Consider the following 13,075-nt stretch of genomic DNA (forward strand, 5'->3'; position numbering starts at 1 on the left):
TGTTGGACTGCCCACTTTATCAACGAGCACGCAGAATTTACCTCTATCGTCGTCTTCGCCCCGCTGCTCTCTCTTTACCTTCCCTTCTCGCTGATGGACCCACCTTTCATCCGGACTCTCTCATTGACTTTTTGACAACGACTGACTGACTTCACAAATTCTGATACTTTCAGCCCTTTCTACTTGAATCTCTTGCTACCCTCTACCCCCGTACTATCCCCTGCCCCGCTGTTTTCTGTAACCTGCTGATCATCCCCCCTCCCTTCTGCCATCCAATTCCCTTGCTTCCTTCCCTACACTGCAGCGCTGTATAGCCCTTGTGGCTTAGCGCTTCTTTTTGATTATAATAATAATAATTGACATACTTGTAAATCTATGGTCAAACACTTTGAGTAGTTTCCTGATCTAAAAACTTGGAGTTTAGTCTAGTACAACATAATAAGTGGATATATGTACTTGCCCGAGTCTCTTGATCCAAGGAGATGGAAATACTGTTAACGAGCTCTAACTCTAAGACAACCAACACTAATGCTCAGTGAATTCCTATAAGGGTCATAGCTTCCTATAATCACTCTCTGTAATGCACTTATTTACGTGATGTAGGTCAAAGTGAAACAGTTAATTGATAATCTGACCTTGTCGAAGTTAAGTACTTTAAAACCTCAGATGTGTTGTCAAGTAGCCAAATATCTCGGTGTGAAGTATAACAGGAATTACACCGCAAAAACTGTCAGTGCATTAATTGATGATACATTGTTTCCTGCTCACGCAGAGATTTATGATTCCGATTGAGATTCGGAGAGCTTAGTATCACAATTAGAAAATATGTCGTTAATTGATGACCTAGTAGAGAGAGCAACTATGGCAGAAGTATCTGAGCCAGGGATGCCAGATTGGCCATTTTATGGCAAAATCTGTGAAATCAGCTCTTTTTTTTAACTTTTTGGCCAGGAAAAATAAGTTTGGCCATTTATGCAAATGTGGCCATTAATTTGGCCATTTTTACAAATATTTCAAATCATATACATTATTTACCTAGTTTAATATTGTTACCGCATTATAACGCTAGCTGTTGGTACCCCTTTATGCGGGTTTTGGTTGGCGGTGATGCGCTTGATGCAAATTGACTTACCTGGAATTTACCTGGAGAGGGTTCTGGGGATCAACGCCCCCGTGGCCCGGTCTGTGACTCTGTGACCAGGCTTCATGGTGGATCAGGGCCTGACTGTACTGAAAATGTTTGCTCGATGACGCCATAATGAGTCATTGGTAGCTGGCTTATAGTTTGTTACTGTGATTCCCTAAGTAACACCAAACATGGAAATATAGACACATATGCAGTTTAATGTGATCCTTTATTGACAACGTTTCGCCCACACAGTGGGCTTTTTCAAGTCACAAACAGATCTACCTGGGGTGGAAGGTACGCGAGTATTTATAGTCAGGTTCAGAATGTTGAGGTCAGGTGGAGAATGCTGCATCTGATGATCTACCGAGTGGGGTTATAGAGTCTAAAATCTTTGGTAGCTTGGAAGGGAGATTGGATAAGTTGTGAGCAGACCTTTTGCAGTGTTTTTCCATTCCTATGTTCTTATGTGGGATAGCGATGAAGAAGTTTCTTGGCAAGTGGTTCAGCTATGTTATAGTTGTCATTGTTCTGGTTGAAATTGTTGGTTATAGAGATAAGCGATGATTCCAGGATTCTTCGGTATTGAGTGTTGTCTTCTGTGGCGATAAGTCTTGAGTTTCTGTAGTTAATTAAATGGTTGTGTGAATTACGGTGTTGTACACAGGCATTCCTTGTATCGTCAGTCCTGCTTGCATATTGGTGTTCTGAAATACGTGTTTGGAGGTCTCTTGATGTTTCGCCCACGTATAATTTGCTGCAGTCATTACAAGGGATTATGTATACCCATGCAGAGGATGGAAGCTTGTCCTGTCTATTACTGGTGATGTCCTTGATGGTCGTGGTTGTGGAGATAGATACTTGGAATGAGGTATTGGAAAAGATATTGGAAACATGTTTGGTAATGGAGTTGGTGGGGAGGACTATGTATCTCTTCTCGGCAGTGTCTTCTCTGGGTGTGTTGAAGATCTTTAATGCCCGTCGTCTGCAGTCTCTGATGAAGTGACGAGGATAGTGAAGTTTGGAAAATACTTGTTCAATTATAGTGCATTCTTCCTCAAGGAACTCATTGCTGCAGATTCTGAGTGCGCGCAGGAAAAAGCCTATAATTACACCACGTTAATTTTGGTGTTGTGGTGAGAGTAGAAGTGGAGAAGATCGTTTTGGTTGGTTGGTTTTCGATAGACTTTAAAACGAAGTTCATGGTCAGCTTCTTCAATTGTGAACTGGATTGAAGGCTCGACCTGGTTGAGCTTGTCTTGGAGAGCTTGAACGTTGAAGCGTCTGGGAGTTATGAGGAGAATGTCGTCAACATAACGGAGCCAGGTGACAGTCGAAGGAATAATGGTGGAGAAACGCTCGGCTTCCATATGTTCCATGTATAAGTTCGCCAGGACGGCACTGAGTGGCGAACCCATGGGTAGTCCAAAAGTCTGCTGAAAGAGGTGATTTTAGAAAGAGAAACACGTAAAACCAACACATAGTTCAACAAGGTCGATGAAATCGCTGGCTGGAATAGGAAGATCAAGTGAATCGTCAATTTTCCTGCGCAGGAGATCGATGGCTTGTGTAGTAGGTACTTTGGTGAATAGGAAAGTTACGTCAAGGCTGGAAAGTTTCTTGTTCTTGATGTTGCGAATGCGACTGAGATCACCCGAGTGTTTGAGATGTGCTGGACTGATAGTGCCCAAGAGTTTAGAGAGGTGATTTGCGAGAATTCCTGAGAGTTGGTGGGGAGCACTGCCTATTCCCGAAGATATGGGCCTCAATGGGATACCAGGCTTGTGAGTTTTTGGCAGGCTGTACATTCTGGCAGGTCTGGGGTTGCTGGGTATTGTGTGCAGAAGTTTCTTCTCTTGTTCCGAGTCCCTCAGAATGCGGCGAGTCCTTTGAAGAAAAGTTTTAGTAAGATTGTCCACTTGGTTAGTTGTGAGAGGTTTGTAATATCTGGGTCAGTAAGTAGATTGAGCATTTTGTTCCTGTAATCGTCAATGTTCATGATAACAACACCGCCTCCTTTATCAGCAGTGGTGACCCTGATGGTCGTGTCTTCTGCTAAACCTTTAAGTGCAATGATGTAATGTCGAGGTATGACTGGGGAGCTGCGTTTTGAGATGGCCGCTGAGATGATGCCTTGAAGAAAACCTTTTTGGTAGATCTGTTTGTGACTTGAAAAAGCCCACTGTGTCGGCGAAACGTTGTCAATAAAGGATCACATTAAACTGCATATGTGTTTATATATCCATTGTGTCGGGATTTTATACCATTTATTTCCAACACCAAACTTGCTTGAGCTTCGTTCTGTACTTGTATAAAACATGTACACAAAGCTCCCGCTCTCTAATGTTACTATAAACTTGACCCAGTTCTGTTGATAAATACCACCAAATACGCTGCAGCTTTGTTTTGTACTCGTATAAAACAAGTACGTAACAGCGTACCACCACAGTCAAGCATCTTGTAGTTTTACCAGTTACATTTCGTGAATAAGCTGTTGATTTTGCTCACAATAGTCCCATAGGAGGGCATTTGGGTGTCAGGAAGACACTAATTAAACTGGCAAAACATTTCACTTGGCCAAAAATGAAAGAAACTGCGGCTGATAATGTGCGACAGTGCCAAGTCTGTCAAGTGACGGGCAAGTCATCACACACACACCTTCACCTGCTCCACTTATTACTATCACCACTGATGGTGACCCATTCTCACGTCTTATCATAGATTGTGTTGAACCTTTGCCTAGAACCAAACTAGAGGACCAATACTTGTTTACTATTATGGATGCAGCGACACCCTATCCCGAAGCTATTCCTATGAATCAATGCATTCAATTAAAGAGATATACAAAGGGATTCGAAGATTAACCCACAAGGGTTCTTTCAGGTGTACAAGATTGGGCCACTTAAGAGTAACTCTGGTCAGATCACTTACAGTGATAAGGAAATGTGTGAACTTTTCAACGCATACTTCCTCTGTTTTTACCCAGGAAGATACTAGCGAAATTCCTGAAATAGATTATATAGAACAGGACGATAATAAACTATGCACTAATTTATTTATTATTGATTTGAACATGATATAGAGAAGTGCAAGGAATACAATTTTTAAAGTGCAGTATGCCAAAGCCCCTTGTATGCAGAGCATTATGGGCAGGCTTAAAATTAACTTAAGATTAACTAAGCAATGGTACATTCAGTGGTACAAAAATTATTGTAAACAGATAAGAGACACATCTGTAGCTCTGTTACCAAACTGAATGAAGTAGGTTTCGTCAATGTTTAGAGTAAGTTTGTTGATCCTCATCCAGGTTGATACTTTCTGTAATTCAGTATTTACAGTATTGGCTAGCATGACTGGGCTCGGGTGAGAGAAGACGTATGTAGTGTCATCTGCAAACAGTGTGGGTTTGAGTAGTTGCGATGCATTTGGTAGGTCATTTATGTATATGAGAAAGAGAAGAGGGCCTAGGACACTTCCCTGTGGGACACCAACTGTAATTGGCTGTGCGGAAGAGTTTGCCCCATTTGTGTACACATATTGGCTTCTGTTGCTGAGTTATGACTTTAGGTAGTTGAAGGAGTGCCCTCTTATACCATAGTGTGACAATTTTATGTGGAGCAAGTCATGGTCAACTGTATCAAATGCTTTACGTAAGTCAATGAAGATTCCCAGTGGGACTTCTTTTTCTCTATTGCAGTGTAAATATGTTCTAGCATGTGTATAATAGCATCATTAGTATTTTTATTAGGCCTGAACCCAAACTGACAGGGGTTGAGTATGTTGTGGGAGATGAGGTAGGAATAGATACGCTTATGAATTAATTTCTCAAAGATTTTAGAGAGAGGGTGTAAGTTGGATATTGGCCTATAGTTATTCAAGCCTGTGTGGTCTCCTCCTTTATGGATCGGGGTGACCCTTACTATTTTGAGAACTCTAGGAAAGGTAGAGGATTCAATGGATTTCTTAAAGAGTGTTGCAATGATTGGTGATAGCACCTGTGACACTTTTTTGTATATATCATGATCAACAGCCTCAAAAGCTTTACTGAAGTAAATTAGTTAGGCATGAACGGCCCCTGGTGAATCCATGTTGAGTATCATTAATCAAATTATGCCTATCGAGGTGACTTCTTATATTATCAGCTATAACTGACTCTAGTAACTTGCCTACAATTGAGGTTAGGCTTGTTGGGCGGTAATTGGACGGTAACGACTTGTCTCCTGCTTTAAAAATAGGAATTACTTTAGCCATCTTCCACATATCAGACACTACACCTGTTTGAAGAGATAAATTGAAAATATTAGTTAACGGTTCACAAAGTTCCATTTTGTATTTTTTAAGAATCCTTGAAAAAACCTCATCAGGACCCGGTGATTTATTTTTCTTCAGTCTGTCTACTTGTTTCATAACCATTTCATTAGTGACTGATGTTACATAATTTATCGTCTTCAGGCCCACTTTAAAATTAATTATTGGGATATTGTTAGTGTCTTCCTGTGTGAAAACCTTGAGAAAATTAAATATCAAGCACATTTCATTCTCCTTGTCAGTAAGATGCCCAGAGTTATTTTAAGAGGACCTATCTTATCTCTAACTTCTGTTGTATAAATCTGGAAAAAACCTTATGGGTTAATTTTCGAATCCCTAGTAACTTTAATTTCGTAGTCCTGTTTAGCTTTTCTTATTCCCTTTGTAACATCCCTCTGAATGTCAAAATATGAATTTGTAACATGACCCTCACCTCTTTTGATGCGCCTATAAATTCTTTTCTTTTGCCCTAAAAGATACTTATGCCTATTATTCATCCATTTTGGGTCAATTCTATTCGATCTAATTTCTTGATATGGGATAAACATTCTTTGGTCAGCACGTATAGTGTTTGAAAAGCTGTCATATTGATAGCTTTCTTCATTACCCCAGTACACAGATGACAAGTTTTTTATAAGCCCATTGTAATCTGCTAAGCGAAAATCTGAGACCATTACTGAGTTGTTCCTACTATCATACTTCCATTCAATGCTGAGTGTAATTGATTTGTGGTCGCTTGCGCCGAGTTCCTCTGTAATTTCAAGGGTTTCATTGTTTGCCAGAACCAAGTCAAGCAGATTGTTTCCCCTTGTAGGCTGTGTCACAAACTGCTCCAAAAAACAATCCTGAGACTTCTAAAAAGTCGTTAGATTCTAAATTCCCAGTCAAGGAATTCCAATCAATCTGACTAAAGTTAAAGTCCTCTAGAATTACTATGTTATCGTGCCTTGTTGCCTTAGTTTGGGGGACTGTGTGTCATGCATAAAATCTATTTTTCATACCCCTCAGAAAATTCTATCCAGACTCTGTATGTGTTATTTCAGACTTTATACCCTTTTTTATGCAACAATCCTGGCGAGCTTCGTTTTTGTGAGTACTATTATGTTCAGGGATGTCTCCTTGATTCTTTCATGCCACTTATTTATTCTATCTGCATTTGTATACCAAACCTTCAACTTTTCTAAAGCTGTGGTCTGGGGGATACGTTGGGGTTGGGTAAGTAGTAGACCTGATGAGGAATTGCTGTGAGGGTGGAGTTCGTAATGAGGTGGATGGGGGCATTGGATATGGCATGTGTGTTTTGGGTTAGAATGTTTGGATGGCTTGAGGTTGGCCTGGTTGGGGGACTTCTGTAGGTGGTTGTGAGGGATATTGTATTTGATTTGAGTCTGGGTTCTCCTGTCCATCTCCATCTTCACCTCTCTTTCCTCCTTTCATCTTTGTACCCTCTCTATCAGTTTCTGCCTTTCTTCTCGTGTTCTGTAGCGGTCGAGATACACCTTCTGGTATGCCGACATGTCCCTTAGTCTCCTGCAGGATCTTGTTTCGAGTCGATTCTACCTTGAAAGTCACTTTGACTGGCTGGGTGTGTGCATGTGTGTATATGCATGTGCGTGTGTGTGTGCATGTGTGCGCGTGCATGCGTGTGCGTGCATGCGTGTGCGTGCATGCGTGTGTGTGTGTGTGTATGTGTGTGTGTGTGTGTGTGTGTGTACACCCAGCCTGGTAAAGTCCAGCATCATGGTCAACCACAACATTTCCTGAACAACACCTCAGGAAATACATTACTATACTCATTGGTAAACCGGAAACCCGTACTAATCATACAACGTCTGGGGAATGGCTGGTAATCCAGTTTGATCCAATGAAGGGGAGGTTAATTCCTGTTCCTTGGATCAAGAGGCCTTCACCCATATCAAGGGTTTCTACACTAGTAGGTAGAGAGCCAGTACACTTGTTGTAGATAAATAGATCTGTGAATGTTGCCCAGAATTAACTGTTATTCAACGTAGCTTTCCTAAACCACTTATTAATTTATTAACTGTAACGCTACTCGGGTTTACCACTTCCAATAATAAATAAGAATCCACTGGTCAGCAAATTTAAACTTTATTAATCTATTTTAAAAACTAATTTCAAGGTTCGTATTTTTTCTCAGGACGTCTGGTTTTCAAAATACAGAACTCTTTATATAACTTCAAATTTAAATAGATTTAAACCGTAATAAACTGCATATTAGGATTATCACCTATATAATACCTATGGCGTGCATTTATAAATTTTAAAATAGCAACAATTGCAACTCGGATAAAACTTAATGGCAACAATAATGTCACTGCGCAACAAGAACTTTTTTTTAAAAACATTGTTAGTAAGACTTCCTCTTGTAAACTTTACCTGTTTTGTGGCGTTACAACATCTGCCATCATGTTTTCATTCCAGTAATCTTATAAGCTGTTTTCTGAACTGCCGGCTAGTGCTCATTTTACTTTTTAAGTGCTATTTGAGGGTCAGCAGAGGTGTATATAGGCCTCGATTCTCTCCATTTTGACGCCTAATTTGAGGCACTTGCAGTGCCGAAATGAACCCATATGATCACATATTTTCCCGAGTGAAACATGTGTACTAATTTCCAGTAGGTGTCCATACCGTGTGTAAGTGGACAGCTGCGCCATCTTTCTTTCCATACATCAACTCGACCTCCTACCACTCTTTAGTTGCCTTTCAACTGTCGCTCATTAGCACACAACAGCAACGCCATTTATTACCGAATTCAAGTAGCCGACAACGAAACCGACCAGTCGGGAATGGCTCAGCATTAGCCGACGTTATTTAAAGGCCGATCTCATTTATAAGGCTGACATTTATCTTTAGTAAAGGTTGCCGACTTTGTTGATATAAGGGTAAAAGAATACGAGCAGTCAATCGGAAGCTGTACGTGGTAGAGAAAATCTGTACGTGGTAGAGAAAAACTGTACGTAGAGAAAAACTGTATGTGGTAGAGAAAATCTGTACGTGGTAGAAAAAATCTGTACGTGGTAGAGAAAATCTGTATGTGGTAGAGAAAATCTGTACGTGGTAGAGAAAATCTGTACGTGGTAGAGAAAATCTTTACGTGGTAGAGAAAAACTACGTCTCATGAAAATTCTTTGTTGATCAGGAATATTATTATTATTATTAAGAAGGCAGCCTATTGAAACATATTTGTATTTACCTGGATGTGTAATATCCAGGCTTTCTTTTATATAAAGCACCAGAAAACGACACTAAAATTATTTTTATCTTTCCAGACTAAAAATGAGAAAAGTAAAGCAGCTGCAGCCTCGAAAAGGTCGTCAAGTCGTGCCTCCAAGACTGGACTTGAGCGGCGTGACGACTTGGCCTCTTCCCGACGGGACTTGTCAGAGGGACAGATTCCCTCTGTAGGTACAAGTTCGCGACCAAGCACACGCCAGCGTAGCGGCAACAAGCTTCTCACTACTGTCAGCCGGCGAGGGGGACGAGGCTCACGCCCAACCACACAGGAACGCTCAGAATTTGCTCGAGCTAGTCTCTCCAAACCCATCCTAAAGGAATTACCCACTGCCAACCCTCCTATTCCTATTGATTTCACCCGGAAGAAGCCTCTGGATAACATCCGTCCCCAGGCAGAGCGGGGTAAACTAGATTCCGTACAAGAAAACAGATTGAGAAAGCAGGCATTTCCTCTTCCAGACACTCCTAATACTCAAGTGCAGAATAAGCATTACGATTCCTATCGAAAATCAATAGTAAAGCATGGAAAAGGGACGGACAATGGAGCCCACGGAACTGACAGTGAGGTTGATAGAGATACCTTTGAGGTTTGGCCTAGAAGAGATGTCTCCAAGCCTCTCTACATGCTTCCTGAGACTACTAGAGCTCGCACTCGCCGTTATGATGATGGCCGCCTCAATCGTTCTCACAATCTAGCACTCATGCGTTCAGCTCAATATACCGCCCACATCCGTCCAAAAACTTCTCCCGAGGTGCTAGAACGTCGTCCAGGAACCACAGGTGATCAGAACACGCTAGGTGAGCGGATTCAATTGTTAGCTCCTGATGATAGCCTTCGAAAATTGTGTGACATTCTAGGTTCATCAAGAGGAAGTTCACGACAGTCCAACCACTTGGAGAGTTCACCTGAGAACAGTTTACCTGCCTCTAATTTACCCTCAATCCACGCAGGAAGTAAAGGCCTGTCGCATAGCCAGAGAAACACAGTGTCAGTGTCTTTGGCATCGTTACGAAGTCGTGGTGGTACACCGCCATCCCCTGGGCCAGGAGCTCTGGTGGCTTCTGGCTCACGAGAGCAGAGAGAGGTGCTGCGGGGATTCATGAGAAACCAAGCTGGAGCTTCCCGAAGGACCACTCCTGAAGAAGTACGTCTCCCAAATCGACGTCCAGGTAGTGGCAAGGTGTCAGTTCCTCCAAGCCATCTTCCGCTCTTCACGCCCTCGCGGCGGAAGGGGCGTAGAAAGAAAAAATGTCAGCAGTGTTCCAAGCGTCTTGGTGTTGCGACTACTTACGAGTGTCGCTGTGGTGGACTCTTTTGTGCTCAGCATCGTTACGCAGAAACACACACTTGCACCTACGACTATAGGACAGCTGGTCGTAATTTTATACAAATGTCTAATCCTTTGGTGGCACCGAATAAGCTACCCAAAATATAAGTAAATTGTGATTCCTTTTGCTTGTGACGAGTAGACTTACAAAGTATTAGACAATTCTGATGTGAAGTTAAGTGCCTAAGAGCTCCACAAGTTTTCTATGTGAATGTGACAAACTGTAGATCTATATTATATTGATAATACATAGCGCTTAATAACAATATTTTTTTTTGTCACATGTCCCAACAAAAGGTGACCCAAGTAAAAGAAACATTCACCATCACTCATCCAATACATACTTTGCTGGAAGTGTACAGACATAACCATTCAAATGACCCTCTGAGCTGTAACATGGCCACCCTTCCTTCAGAATGAAGTTACTGTACTTCTTGTCTCCAGGACTCAAATCCGGTTATCAGATTTTCCCTAGAAAAACTTATCGCTACTTATCCCTATCAAACGCGCTCACACGGGCCTGTTGATACTCAAGCCTCAACCATGTAAAACCTTCACATCCTCCAACCTTTCCATTCACCCCAGATTTATAAATCCTCTGGGTCATTCAATGGTGTTCCAATGTACTTGAGTGCTCAAACCACATGAACAAATCCTCATCTGCCATCTCAATATTAACTTTCGTATCTCCACACTATTTGTAATTTACAAGGCCGATTTTTATTTGCATAATATTTACACCTCACATTAAGCCCCAAAACATCGTCTCCTCTGCCACCAGGCTCCTTGTAAAGTTTTAAGCCCATGCATGACACTCATATAAACAGGTTGGTACCATTATATTGTCGTACACTTCTCTCTTTTTCTACATAGATACACTTTTTCTCCACGAACGCCTCAACTCTCCACCAACAGTTTTCAGTCCATCTGTTTCATAGTTCACGTCGTCTTTCATAGATCCATCTCTCATGTACATTCCAAAATATCTAAATTCATTCACTTTCTCCACTTCCTTTTTCAAAGCATACTCGTATACTCATAAATTTTGTGCTACTCTCATCGCCTTACTTTTTTTTGTGTTCCGTTTAATTTCCTTATTTTAAACACCTTCCCAAACTCGTCCGACAATCTGTGCAGCCTCTCTTCAGATTATTATTATTATAATCAAGGGGGAAGCGCTAAACCCGGAGGATTATACAGCGCCTGGGGGGGGGGGATGTGGAAGGCATTCAGGCTTAATTCGGGGAACTGGAGCACAGATCCAATTCCCTAAATCAAGAGCCCCCCACCAACATCAAGGAACCTTCCTTGAGGGGCCTCTCCTCAGAATCTCCCGGAAGAACTGTCTCCGATAAAGAAAACCTTTGAAAACTCCCATTCGTGTCGGATTTCATCTCTTTCCAACACCCTGACATTTACTGCTCTAAAAACCCTACCTATAAATATATTATTCATCTATGGTGACACAACACATCCCTACCTATTGCCTACTTTTACTGGATAGTGCCCCTCATTCTGCTATTAATAACGTAATACCTATTCATACATTTGCAACATCTACCACTGTTCCAGCATCCATCATATATTCATTAAATCCATAAATGAGAAATATTTCCTTACCTTTATGTGATCATTTTTCACTTATATATTTCAACATTAACGTTCCACACAGTCCCTAATCTTCCTTCTATCTGCATTTTTACCACTAACTCTTTCAATATTATTTTCACCATACACTTTACCTGGTATACTCAACAAACTTATATCCCTTATGGTTTTTGCGCTCTCTTGTCCCCTTTTTCCTTATACTAAGGTACTATCTATGTAAGCTCTCTGACAGTTCTTAGTTACTATCTCTTGTTTCATGCATATATTGTAAAAAAATATACACAAACCTCTAAGACTGCCCCGACCTGATATTCACACCCGAGTCTAAATTCCAACTGTCGCAGCTGCTTTACCCCCTCATGGTACCCATCATTAATATATTGAACATCATTACACTGCACAGCTTTGAATTACCTCACAATACACAAATACCTAACTCATAATCAAAACTTATGTATCTTAAAACAGTGTTCAGGTAACTCTTGTTCAGATTCATGATAAAACCTATATTGTATATAGGCTAGGCTCCTAAAAACACATTGAATTGCATCTCATTTAGGCCTAACTGTATAATGTTATGCAAAATACCTATTTTAAAATATGTCATATAAGATGTACGAAGCTGCTCAATATCTTACTGCACCAGGGTAACTAAGCAGCCACAGCTGCACCCACTATATTATTATTATTAATCCTGGGAAAATGATAAATCCCCAAGAATCACACAGCACCTGGGGAAGGTGAAGCAGTCACCTAGCAATGTGTGAAATACAAAAAAACAACAAAGAAAATAAGATAAAAAAAAGTAAAGAAATCATGGGTATGTTTCAAGTGTTGATGTGTCCTCATTCACGGGGCGTCCTAGTGAAGGGCTCTTGATCTCAGCAACTAGAGCAATTCACACCTTCATCGGGATAAATCTGGTTCTTTCATTCTCTAGGTGCTGTATGACCCTTGCTGGTTTAGCGCATCCCTATGAAATATGACGAGAATAATGTTATCTTTATTGGAAGTAGGAATGTGTATAGAAAACAACTTAACATTTGGTCATGTTCTTACGATGACGACTCCTTGATATCTGTTTATTTTGTAGATTAAATTTGAAGGAATTGAATTGTTTTTCTAAAGATTAAATCTTTTGTACCACTGAAGAAGTGTATAGCAGATATAGTATTAATTTCTTACCACTGAAGAAGTATACTGCAGATATTGGCTTTAATTTTGTACCATACCGAAGAAGTTTACATCAGACATTAGTATTAATTCTGTACCATATCGTTACATTCACCTTGATAAGCATGACACACTTTACACAGTTTCCACTAATACACAACCTTGATACAGTTATAGCCAGGTGGCCCAGTGGCTATAACTGTGTCAATCCCCGCCTGTACCGTGGCTTGGCATAGTTCATTAAGAAAACTCGACAACTTTTGATGTCTCTCCCCCA

General features: G+C 40.9%; 1 protein-coding gene across 2 annotated transcripts in view; it reads left to right on the top strand.

Annotated features, from left to right (window-relative positions):
• The window catches only part of LOC128693900 (AN1-type zinc finger protein 4-like), a 70,670-nt gene extending 57,935 nt beyond the window's left edge, over positions 1–12,735 (top strand). For both annotated transcript variants that reach the window (XM_070090752.1, XM_070090753.1), the window contains one exon: positions 8,725–12,735. In XM_070090752.1, coding sequence (XP_069946853.1) covers positions 8,725–10,125 — 1,401 coding nt within the window. In that variant the 3' untranslated portion in view covers positions 10,126–12,735. The remainder of the gene's footprint in view (positions 1–8,724) is intronic.
• Positions 12,736–13,075: the final 340 nt, after the last annotated feature.

This window comes from Cherax quadricarinatus, chromosome 33 (assembly GCF_038502225.1).
Source record: "Cherax quadricarinatus isolate ZL_2023a chromosome 33, ASM3850222v1, whole genome shotgun sequence".
NCBI lineage: Eukaryota > Metazoa > Arthropoda > Malacostraca > Decapoda > Parastacidae > Cherax > Cherax quadricarinatus.